At 37.6% G+C, this 12,896-nt stretch overlaps 1 protein-coding gene across 1 annotated transcript in view; it reads right to left on the reverse strand.

The window, feature by feature from the left end:
• LOC126272370 (GATOR complex protein NPRL2-like) overlaps window positions 1–7,567 on the reverse strand; it is a 90,303-nt gene extending 82,736 nt beyond the window's left edge. Inside the window, exon 1 of the mRNA XM_049975182.1 lies at window positions 7,406–7,567. Within this exon, the coding sequence (XP_049831139.1) occupies window positions 7,406–7,513 (108 nt within the window). The 5' untranslated portion in view covers window positions 7,514–7,567. The remainder of the gene's footprint in view (window positions 1–7,405) is intronic.
• Between the last annotated feature and the right edge of the window lie 5,329 nt (window positions 7,568–12,896).

Here is a 12,896-nt window from a genome sequence, read left to right on the forward strand (position 1 = left end):
ATTAAATTCAGTATCTCTTGTGTTACTCATTCTAGCCATTGCTTTTATAGTGTACTCCCTTCCCCTGTTCTTGTCAATTGTTCCCTAATCCTACCTCTAAAACTCTCTACAACCTGTTTTTCTTTTAGTTTATACATGTCTCATCTCCTTAAATTCCTACCTTTCTGTAGTTAATTCAGTTTTCGCCTGCAGTTCATAAGCAATAAATTGTGGTCAGGGTCCACATCTGCTCCAGGATATGTCTTACGATTTAAAACCTGTTTCCTAAATCTCTGTCTTACTATTATATAATCAATCTGAAACCTTCCGATGTCTCCAGGTCTCTTCCACATATACAGTCTTCTTTCGTGATTCTTAAACCAAGTGTTAGCAATGATTAAATTATGCTCTGTGCAAAATTCTATCAGGAAGCTGCCTCTTTCATTCCTTACCCCAATCCATATTCTCCTACTACTTTTCCTTCTCTTCCTTTTCCTACTATCAAAATTCCAGTTCCACACGACTATTAAATTTTCGTCTCCCTTAACTATTTGAATAATTTCTTTTATCTCATCATACATTTCTTCCGCTTTTTCCATCATCTGTGGAGCTAGTTGAAATATAAATTTTTACTACTGTGGTAGGCTTGGGCTTCATGTCTGTCTTGGCTACAATAATGTGTTCACTATGCTGTTCATAGTAGCTTATTCTCATTTCAATTTTTTTTATTCATTATTAAATCTACACCTGCATTACCCTATTTGATTTTGTATTTATAACCCTGTATTCAGCTGACCTGAAGTCATGTTCCTCCTGCAACCGAACTTCACTCATTCACACCATATTTAACTTTAACCTACCCATTTCCCTTTTTAAATTTTCTAACCTACCTGTCCGATTAAGGGATCTAACATTTGATGCTATTATCCGTAAAATGCCAGTTTTGTTTCTCCTCTAATAATGACATCCTCATGATTAGTCCCACCCCTCCCCATCCCCCTAGTTACAAATGGGGGATTAGTTTACCTCTGGAGAATGCCATCACTTAACCATAGAGTAAAGCTGCATTCCTTTGGTATCAGTTGTTAATGTAGCCCACAGTTTTCTACTGTAAAGATACACCATCTGTGCAAGGGGAATGACTTTTAACACCATGATGTTGTTGTTTCACAGCTAGAATATGATCTACACAATCAAAGGCCATAGCAAGATCACACAAAATGTTAACAGTGTAATTCTTATTGCTTAATTTTACTGGAACTGAGCTCATGAGGTCATCTACTACTTCCTCAGTAAAGAAGCCTTTACACAAGACAAACTGCGCTTTTGTCAAAAGGTTATTCTCTCAATATTTTGACAGAAGTTACTGTCTCAAAACTTTCGGAGAATATAGGAAAAAGGTAGACAGCTCTAAAAAAGTCATGTTTTAATCTCCACTGTTATAAAAGGGTGTTACTACTGCATACTTCAGTCTTTCAGAAAATACATATTCACTCAGTAGCTGATTTCAAAACCAACTCGAGAAGGGTGTTAGCAGGTCAAAACAAGATTTTCAGTATTTCAGCTGAAATACCATTACAATTAGGGAAGTTCAGCTTTTCAGCAATCTAGTGATTTTTATGGTCTCTTCAACAGTATCTGGTGCTGGTGTATGCATTGCTGACTATGTAAGTCTAATCTGCTTTTGACAATTTATCTCAGCTACTGTTGGGAAGAATTCACTGAATTCAGTGGAGAATTATTTGAATTTAATGTGATCAGTCTTGCTAATATCATCATCAAAGACACCAGTATCAATTGCTTTACAGAGTTCATTCACTTCATGCCTTATTATGATCAAAATTATCTTTGCTTTGTTCTTGAAAATTTTTGGTTACCTGAGCACATTTAACTAAAACTCTTTATGGGGTGATGGAAAATTTTGTATTACTGTCTGCAGTATGTCTTGATTGGAGCCAATCCTCTGCTTTCCATCTTGCAGAGGATAATTTGATCCCAGATGTTAGCCACCCACTCTCCCAACTTACAATATAACAATCCCTGACTCATTGTATATGAAAACTGAATTCATAGTACTGTATGAATACGTTCAGGAAATAATTAAATTTATCATCTACTGTGTGTCTCATTTTTCATTCAGTAAATTCTATCTGAACAGCGTGGACAAGGTAGCATCTGTGATACTGTGAAATTTTATTTTTTCTTTCTTAATTAAATCTGACTGATAGAGAGGCTTTGTCACTACCATATGACTATTATGGTCAGGTAAATCATTTATTGTGGGGCTGGAACTTCAGGGGTGGTCCAAGGAACTTTGAACTAAAGGACAAAGTAATCAATAGGTCTACACAGCCCCAAAACTGTTGGACTATGGCATTTTCTATTCTGCATGATGTCCAGTGCAGGAGTATGGTAGACTCTACCATTACAAACACAAAACAGTAAAACCCATAGTCAAAATGCAGTGTTAATGTACAGTGCCCACAAATCAAATGTGATATATTATCAATATCTGTAGATTATGTGAAGCCAGGATGTGCTTTGTAAATGTGAGCACTGGCTAGCAAAAGAAGAGGGCAGTTACTACATATGTATTGAATACTTTGAGATGCTGAGTCCATTGTACAAAGAATCTACCTCAAATGGAGGTGTGTGTCTATATGTCAACATAAATCTCAGTGCAGGGAAATTATGGAACTTCTGTTCAGATATTGATCTAAAACTAGCTGGTTGACCTAATGGATATCAATATGATAATTGTTTCTATGAACTATTCACCAAATGGAAATTTTGAAAACTTTATTACACCAAATAGAAAGTTGGTTACATTACCCGTCATATCTTAAGTCAACAGTTGCATTGTGTGGTGATTTTAATGGACACATAGGTGATAGCAGTGCAGAAGGGAGTGTTTTCTCAAGTTTGATAGTTATTGTCTCTCTGCAGCAAATAGACTTCCAACACAAGGTGACGCCTATCTCAATACCATTACCACAAACTTACACAGCTGAAATTACAAAATAGATGTAGCTAATCTGCTGCTAGCAGACCACACTGCACTAGTTATGGAGCTACACATGCAGATTATGAAAAATCATCAGGTAAATACAAGACAATCAAACTGTGTGTTTTACAGAAGCTGTGCCAAAGTAAAAAAAAAATATATCTAAAGGCATTCAGAGTTGCGGTCTCTAATATTGCCTGGGATCAGGAAATTACAAAACAGTGCCTAGTAAAGCCTTAAGCTGCCCTCCCCAAACAATGAAAATGAAATCTGATTAAATGTTCCCACCGATACCTACGAAGTCATATGGGGAAATCACAAGAAAAACAAAAAATAGTCTAAGAAAAGACACAGCACACACCTGAAGTAGCCAACATGAAAAGTATTACCTCAATCTCTAATGCCCATTCCAAGGCAGCTACAGACATTTAAACTAAACACATGCTTCATTGTAATTATTTAAAGGCCAAGAACAGAAAAGTGGAGGGAGCCAAGAAGAAAAACAATGACAGAATCACAGGAAAAAGTCTACCACCTTCTCAAATACTTTACCTCTGATCATTTTAATTACTACTTTATTAAACTTATTTAAAACACCGCAGCTGAAATCCCAGACTTGGACATGGATCCTGTTGTTTCCTAAAAAACTATAACCCACTGCAAAATGGAAAGTTGGAAAAAAGTACAACCAAATGACATAGTGAAACTAGTGAAAGCCTATAAACATTAAGACAGTGTAGACACTTATGGAATGTCATGTACCATCATGAAGAAAATTATCAATGAAATACCTCGGCCATTAACTACAGCAATAAGCAACTGCTTACATGCAGGAGCCTTCTCAGACTTCTTGAAGCCAGCATGAACAGTTCCAATTTTTTTAAAAAAAGAAAAGGAGATCCAGAACAAGTATCAAACTATACGCCAATTTCAATCATTCCAATGTAGGCTACAGTGACTGAAGCTATCATGAAACGTCTGATGTTGAGATTACTTTGAGGGAAATCTCTTCCACGATGCACAACATCGTTTTCAAAAGGGAAAGTCCACAAATACTGCTACATTTGACTTATTAAGAAACACAATGTTGGCAATTGAAGAAAGAGAGTTATGGGCATTTACACTGTGTGATTTGAGCAAAGCATTTGCTGTATTTCCCATATGATCCTGCGCAAAAAATTACAATTCTATAGTATGGGAGGTGCTACTCTAGCTAACCTTCAGTGATAATTAGAAAAGAGGTGGCAGATTGTTTCAGTTCAAGGAGCAACATAACAAGAACAGAAGTTAGAATATAGTGTGCACAAGTTTCCATCACAATCACTCTCCCCTTTCTCATTTTTGTAAATTATCTAAGCCAAGGTGTTTGCAGATGATACTAGCCTTATTGCAAAGGAAAATCAAACTCTAGCAGTCCTGAAATCAGGTATGCTATTGAAAAAGGCCAAGGTATGGTTCACCACAAATAAGATGAAAATAAATGCAGACAAAACTCACCATATGACATCCAGCTTCAGCAAATATATATATATATCCGAAAAACGTAGGAACTGTCAGATAACTGGGTTTCGTAACAGACTACAAACTCACATGGAATGGACACACTGAGCATGTATCTAAGAAACTGTCACACACAGTATACCTCCTGGGAGATAAAAGTGTGATTAAGAACCAAACCAATGTCTGTTAACTGTACATCATCCACTATTCCATAGCCATATTACCAATGGACACCAGCTCTCGGGTCATTCACTGTGCTGCAAGGACATATTATTACTGCAAAAGAAGGCAGTAAGAATTATTATAACAAGTACGAGACAGGAACACTGTTGACCAATGACTGTTTGCAGCCATATATATTTTTGAGCTTCCTTCATCTGAAGGAAAATTTAGATTCTTTTAGCAAGAGGCACGAAATACACAACCACATTACCCACAACAAACAGACCATAAACATAGGAACCTGATAACTATCCAAAAAAAAAAAAAAAAAAAAAAAAAAAAAAAAAAAAAGACAGCTTTCTGACACCGGCCATGAGAATTCTCAAGAGGTGCATGTCCTACCACTGGAGAGGTTAAAAAAACTTTTTTCAAGACACATAAAACTATATTTGCTACACTCCATCCAGGAAACTTTTGACTGTGAGGGAAGTGAATGGATTTACTGGACTTTCACCAAAACTTGTAAATCTGTCAGGACTAAAATATCAGTGGTAAATCAAATGTATCTATAGTAAAATGCTTAAACTATTCAAATTTTGTTGTAATATCCGTACTCTTTGTATTGTAAAATACCAGTTTTGTAATTTTTGGCACAGTCTATCCAGCTATTGCTGGTCAATGACACAGAATTGGTAATAAATGGTAATAATAAATTGTAATAAGAGTAATTATACCTTGATTGTTCATGTTCTTTATTAATGATTTGGCAAACAACATACAGTAACTCACACTTTTTTCCTGAAGATGCAATTGTAGCTAATGAAGTTCTGCCTGAAAAAAGCTGCACACATTTCAGCCAAATCTTTATAGGATATCAAAGAACTGCAAAGCATTAGCAGTTTACTTTATACATACAGAAATGAACAGTTTTGCATTTCACAAAATTTAGTACCATATCCTAAGGCTCAACATCAATGAGTCATAATTGAAATCCATCAATTCTTCCCAATATCTGGATGTAACAGTTTCCATGGATATGAAATAGAATTATTAGGTGGCTCACTTTGATGCTACTGAAATTTCTTGCAAACACTCGTACAACCCATACCAGAATGTTGTTCAAGTGTGAGACACTCATGCCAAATAACACTAACAAGGAATATTGATGTTAGGCATATACAAAGAATTGAACCATGAACAGCCACAGGATTGTTTGACACACAGAAATGAAACACCAGAACTGAGAGACGGTTGAAGATGTATGCCAACTATCTCACAAAAGCCTACTTATAGAATTTAAAGAACCAGTTTTTCATTAGGAATCTAGGAATATACTAAAATCCTCTATGTATTGCTTCAGCAATAGCCATGAAGACAAGTTTAGAGCACACAAAGGCATTTAAGCAATCATTTATCCTATATTCCATATGTGACAAATGGGAAAAAAACACTGATAAATAGTATAATGAGAAGTATTTGTACCTTATACCTTGCTTTTCACAGTGGTTTGCTGACAATACAAGTAGATGTAAAGACTCAGGCAAAAATTAATTTTTACGTTATTTGACAGCTGAGTACAATGCTTTTCAGAACAGTTCCTGGAAAACTTTCAAAAGAAGGTTTCACATGCGTCGTCATTATGCTATGGGATGTAGTCAACACCTGGTATCGGTAGGTTCAGTTGAACATTTTCTTCTGTCCATGTAGTTATATTTTTAGAGGTAAGATACAAATGTTGCAGTTCCCTTAACTGCACACATACAACAATGGATATTTACACAACAAAACTGAATAGGAAGTTACTGTAGTGATAAATAAAACAAATCTTGAAATTTTTTTGGCCGTAAATTATATGCCAGATAATACTCAGACTAGGACAACTCTTTTTTGTAATTAGGAACTAATGACTTTTTGACACAGGCATTTTTCCATAGGGCTGAATCGGTCACTAATTAGTCTGATAGCTCAGAATACTGCAGGACAACTGCATCTACGAGAAAGAACAGAGTGAAAAATATTTGTATACAGTCTATTGTGAACTGCTTCACATACAAAATGGCCTATACTGGGATGAACCCTTAGTTTTTGTTTTAACAAAATGAAGTGCAAGTGTGTGTAACACATGTGTATGTGTTTTTCTCAGTACCATAAATGTTAAAACAATTCCTTTCATCTGGTATTTTTAGTTAATTGAAATTTAAAGAAGAATTACAACATCTTTTGTTGTAGCCTACCCATTGCAAAGGAGATGAAAAGACTAATCTTAAACTACTACATAAGAAACTTCCAGGTATTCCACAGAGAGATTAATCTCCTATAGCTCCATTTTAAATGTATCTAAATGAAAGTCACAGGACACTATGGCAAGTAAAAAGCTTCCTCTCCATTATCAACATTCATAATTTCTTTCTCTGAAGCCATGAGTTTTACTTCTGGCACCTCAGCTGTTTCAGTAAGTAAAATAAACAATTTAGCATTAACCCACACTTTTCACAGAGCTGTTTACAGCATTTTGAACAGACTGACAAAACATATGAGGCTGTCATTCTGAAAAATGGGTCCCCCCACTCATTCAAGATTCAATGGCAGATTAACGCCCAGCAAAAAAAAAAAAAAGCAACATATATAAAAAACAATGTGATTTGACAAGATTACTTCATCACAATGTTGGGGTTGACATCATTAGAGGGCATGTTTCTACACTACATAACATTGATTTTAACATATTTTGCCTTCTGTCAAACTTGCACCATTACTTACTTGGCACGCTATTTTAGGTCCTGCCACGTGATGGAATTCACACAGAAATATACATCGTAAGGGCCCTTCGCGGTTGCATCCCTCATAAAATCTTTCATGGTCTTCCATCACCCACAACAATCATCTCACCGCTTCGCGCAACATACTCTCACACGTGAGAGGCGTGTGGCCTCGCATTTATATAGAGCAAACCGATCCTGTTTATAAACAATAGCCAACATAATACGCAACCTTGTGAACTTGTTTGACAGTGAATACGCTAAGGTGGAGTAATTGATACAAACAATGAATGTGGCCTCCAAACTAATTTTGCTTTACATTTAATGAATATTTATTCACCATCGTCCCTCAAATGTGCTGTTTTAGTGAAATTGTATCCACCTCCGCGCTCGAATGTTGGCATCACTGTACCATATGAGGCAACAGTTCGTCCGAAAATAGCTGCAGGAGCGTCGCTTAATCAGTGTCGGATGCTAATTGGTGCGCTACGAGATCTGCTTAACGACCTCATCTTGTTAACAAACAGTAATTTCGTTACAGGGCAGTGTTGTCTCACTGACAACATAATACAGGATACCAAATCTATTGATATTTACTGCAACTACTACAAATGTTCGTACGGCCAAGACAGTCGACTATGTTAACGTATTCTTCTTCACGGTTTCATATGACACATTGAAAAAACGTAGTCGTCAGTGACTGATTCTTAAAAGCATTTAATAAATATTACTCGGACATCAACCAGCGTTATTTAAAAGAATGTAAAGCGGTGCGCTCTAATTATTTATCTCTAACGCTGCTGAACACCCTTATCCCTGTCCCACCATTTCACTCTCTCCATCTCCTCTATTTTCTTTTCTTTTTTATTTTATTTTTTAAATGTAGAAACATAAAGAAGAAAGGATGCCTGCCACCTGTTTAAAAACTAGTCTCGGTAACGAATAATGTTTAGCTTTCGAGAGGTTAAGGTAACAAAAATACAAAGAGCAAGTGCACGATTTAGTAGGACGAAGTGTGTCCCGAAACGTCTGTTAGCAACATATTTCCACAAGAACCAAATAGTCTTGCGATATCCGAGTTTGCTTTTCTAGTTTCTGCTGTTACGGCTTGTAATTTTCAGACGAGAAACGGTGTTTCCTTTCTTGAAGTATTTTCAGTTCAAAATTACTCTTTTAACGAATAATTATGATACTGATGAGCACTTCTTGACTACATTACTGTCGCCTGCAAAACTAGTTTTTCTTGTTAGCGTGGTTCAGACAAGCATCTTGCCTAACAGAGAAATTATACTAGTCTGAAGAACCGAAAGACTGAGTTTACAACTATACTGTTAAAGCTAAATACGTAGCTTGCCACTCATGGATATGCGAACACGTGATATCAGAAGGCGTAACTGAATGGCTAGCTAAATGCACAGACCTTTGTCTTCAAAATACTTATCTCCCTGTGCACGATAAAAGACTGCGCGAGCGTAAGGGTTGTAACTACGCGACATGCGGAGGTTTGGATCAGTCCTGGAGGAAAGGGTTAAGTCATTGGTTTTCTTCTGAAGACCTCACCATTACAATGCCTACTTGTTTATTGTAAGAATGGAATTTTATAACATTACATATAGTCCTTAAAAACATAACGGACCGCGGTTTACGGCGAGGAGATAACCCTACAATGGTTTCGAAAAAATTTTCTCATGAGCGAGGGTGGTTTGGTAAGTCTGGTAAATTTTCACGAACGGTTGCGCCTTCATGTTTGGTGAGCTTGGTTATTCCGAGGATCATATAAAGAATTTCAGCAATGTACAGTGTATGGTTCATTGTTAACAGCGGTCTGAACAGGTCAGGATGTCGACTGCGAGTGGAAATGAAGAAAACCGAGTTTCGTCCTGTTACTAAACATTTTCATTTGAAGACTGGACTGCCGCACAAGTCAAAACAGAACTGGATGACGTCCACGCGGACTCTGTACCATAAATAAATACCGTTTACTTTGGTATTAATGAATTTAAAAGTGGTCTGACAAGCACCAGCCGGCTGAAGTGGCCGAGAGGCTCTAGACGCTTCAATCTGGAACCGTGCGACCACTACGATCGCAGCTTCGAATCCTGCCTCGGGCATGGATGTGTGTGATGTCCTTAGGTTAGTTAGATTTAATTAGTTCTAAGTTCTAGGGGACTGATGACCTCAGAAGTTAAGTCACATAGTGCTCAGAGCCATTTGAACCATTTTGGACAAGCACCGAAGTCGAAGCGCGCTTCGGCCGTCCAGTTGAGGTCACCACAAAGGAAACCGTAAATTCGTGACCTTGTTGATAGTGTAGGCATCTCAGCTGAGCGAGCGCATCATATCCTAAGTGGAGAATTGGCTATGAAGAAGCTGGGTGCGAGGTGGATGCCACAATTTGCTCAGAGTAAACCAAAAGCGCATCCGGCACAGCATTTGAACACAATGTATGGAGATGTTAGTTGCAACCGCAAGAAAACCTGCTCCGATTTGTGGCTACTGATGAAGCCTGGATCCATCATTGCACACCAGAGGCGAAACACTAGACAATTGTTGGCGAAAGTGCACCAAAGAAGGCCAAGACAATTTTTTCACCTGGTAAGGTGATGACCACTGTTTTTCTTTTTTTTGGGAGGGAGGGGGGGGGGGTGTTCCCAAGGAATAATTCTCATAGATTATTTAGCAAAAGGGAGAACCATAACTAGACCCTATTATGCTTCATTGTTGGTCCGTCTGAAACTTGTGTTGGCTGAAAAAAGACCAAGGTTGGCACACAAAAAAGTGTTGTTTCCCCACGATAATGCACTGTCACATACATCAACGATAACAGTGGCGAAAAAGCAACTTTGGCTTCCTGGGAAGAAATTTTCATTAAATGAGGACGTGACATTTGCAGTCGAGTATTTCCGAGAGTTTGAGAGAACCTATTTTTCAGGTGGAGAATAACTGGACCAAGTAAATATCCCTCGAAGGAGACTATGTCGAAAAGTTATGAGTTGTTTACGAAACAAAAATTTTTCCTCGTTCGTATATACGGCTATGCCTGTAAACAGATGAAAGCATCACAAAGCTCTAACGAAGAGCAGTGCCTTTCATCATACAATCGTTCGGTCGGTGCGAGGGCATCACAGACATGCTCAACTAACTCCAGTGGTGAACGCTACAAGAGAGGATGTGCGTCACAGAGTAGTTTTCTGTGGAAATTCCGAGAGAAAGAGCCGGACAAACATTACATTCTCCTATATACGTCTCGCGACATGATTATAACGAGAAAAATTGAGAAATTAGAGCTTGTACAGAGGTTTACCGACAATCACCCTTCCGAAGCGCCATTCGTAAAAAGGAGCATGTAAGAGAGGATCAAATTACTGTTAGCAGAAGTACGTACCGCCATATACCATCATGCGGCTAACGGATTATTGATGTGAATGTAAAGAGAGTCGATTACGAACTTCGGTAGTAATGTTTCTTGAAGAACAAACCTTAACTTCGTGACACATAGATCTCGTTGCCTTGTATTTTGCAACCGAGAAATGACTTCTTTCAAGGTCAAATCAGTATAAAATTGACACAGTTTTCTGCTTTCATAGTACAGCTGTGGAGTGTCCCAGGCATTCATAGCCTTCTTCTATGTGGGATGAATCCCTCTAAGATATACGTCGTTAGCCGAGTTTCTCTAATTACAAGCCAATATAAATCACCTTGTATTCTATAGGAAATGAGACAAAACTTAGCCACAGCGTCGCCCTTGCGCAGAGAAGTGTTAGACCCCAGTGGCAGACTCGGACCATGAAACGTTCTCTTCAGGACTCTTGAGTACTCATTGTCTTGAATCTCTTTATTTAAACAAAAGTTTTAACTGTCACAGTTATCGAAATCTACTTAATGCGACAAGTCACGGATAAGAGCCAGACTAAAAATCCATGGGTTTGGGGTTCATTCTTGATTGTCCATAGGAATTTATCGAAGAGGAAAAAGATTCTAAGACTGCTACTTTTGATGTAACTGAGTCATTGAATTTGAGGATGTGTCGTTCCAAGAGAGCTAAAATTTAATACTAAGTACGCGAAAATAACTGCATCTCAAAGAACTGATAGTTAACAACACAAAAAATTTGATGGTAGATTTCTTTGGTGCTTAAACGATAGTGTAAAGTTCACCTTATATGTAAGGTGTATCTTTTTAAATTTTTAATATAAATACGAATGTCTGTACTTTGAATTAATGATCACAGACAACATCATCGTATGATTAAATCCAATGAGTTAGACAATAAATTTTGAAAATACGCACAAAAAACGTTATTTTTCACATATCAGTGATATTAATTTGACACTAAAAATTAAAAATCTGGGAAAGATTGAGAATGTGTTGTTGGAAATCAAGCAAATTAACCATCAAAATGTCCTACTGAGTAATAGTCACCATAAGGAACAAACACGACGGAACAAAATTTAACAGTCGGTTATTCGGTTATAATGTCATTTATAACACTTACTTAGAAAGCGTCACATTTGATCATGCTAATGGCTGTACTACATTATTTTCATGTGTTCGCTTTTTTATGTTGAGTGGCAATATTGAATTTGAGCAAACGTGTTTCGAAAGCTATATTTTTTAAATGTTTGTCTAAAGTGCAATACAAGCCCAGCAATCGACTGTATGGACATCCTATAATCATCCTCAAATTAGCCGTTGGAAGCTACTCTTAGAAGCCTAGGACTCAGCTAAGGTGGTCTTTGTCTCCTAGTTTGACATATTAGCCTAAGTGGACAGCAGAATTCAAAAGTATATGACTGTGAACATTGCGTTGTGTTGCACTCTACAGGTGTCCCAGGAGGAATGTCAATATTCAGAGATGTGAAGGAATGATGATCTGAAGCAAAGAATTACATACGAACCTATGCCCAACTCCGAAAGGTTTCCAAGAAAAAATACATTTAATGTACGTTAGTTTTTGGGATAGTGGTGGGTACGTATGTGTCTCATCTACCCAAGCTCTCGAACTATTTGGAATATTCGTTTGTTGAACACCTTGAGGACGTTTCTTTGGCCACGCGGACTGCAATGTAGACTTCCTGTATGATGGAGCTCCTCCAAATTTTACCAGGCTTGTGAGGGAACATCTCGAAACCACTTACACTAATCGCTGGATTGGTGGGGGTAGAACAACGAGATCGTCAGACCTTATGCCATTAGTATGATGTTGGATGAAGTATGAGTTGTACAAAGGAAAGGTGAATACGCGAGATGAATTGCTTGGTCGCATCATGGACGCCTGCCCTCATTAGGAAGCGTGCAGAGGCACCCAGACGTCAACACAACGTGTTAGGCCAAGAGTGCACAAATATATCGAAGTTGAGGGTGAGATATTCGAACATAGGAATTCGAACAGCTGTAATGTGACATGTGCGATGAAGCTGAGAAGTGAAAGTGTCAAAAATACAGCTGATACATTCGTTTCTAGCATTTGTAGACTTAGAGGAAGCTTTTAA

This window comes from Schistocerca gregaria, chromosome 1 (assembly GCF_023897955.1).
Source record: "Schistocerca gregaria isolate iqSchGreg1 chromosome 1, iqSchGreg1.2, whole genome shotgun sequence".
Classification (NCBI taxonomy): domain Eukaryota; kingdom Metazoa; phylum Arthropoda; class Insecta; order Orthoptera; family Acrididae; genus Schistocerca; species Schistocerca gregaria.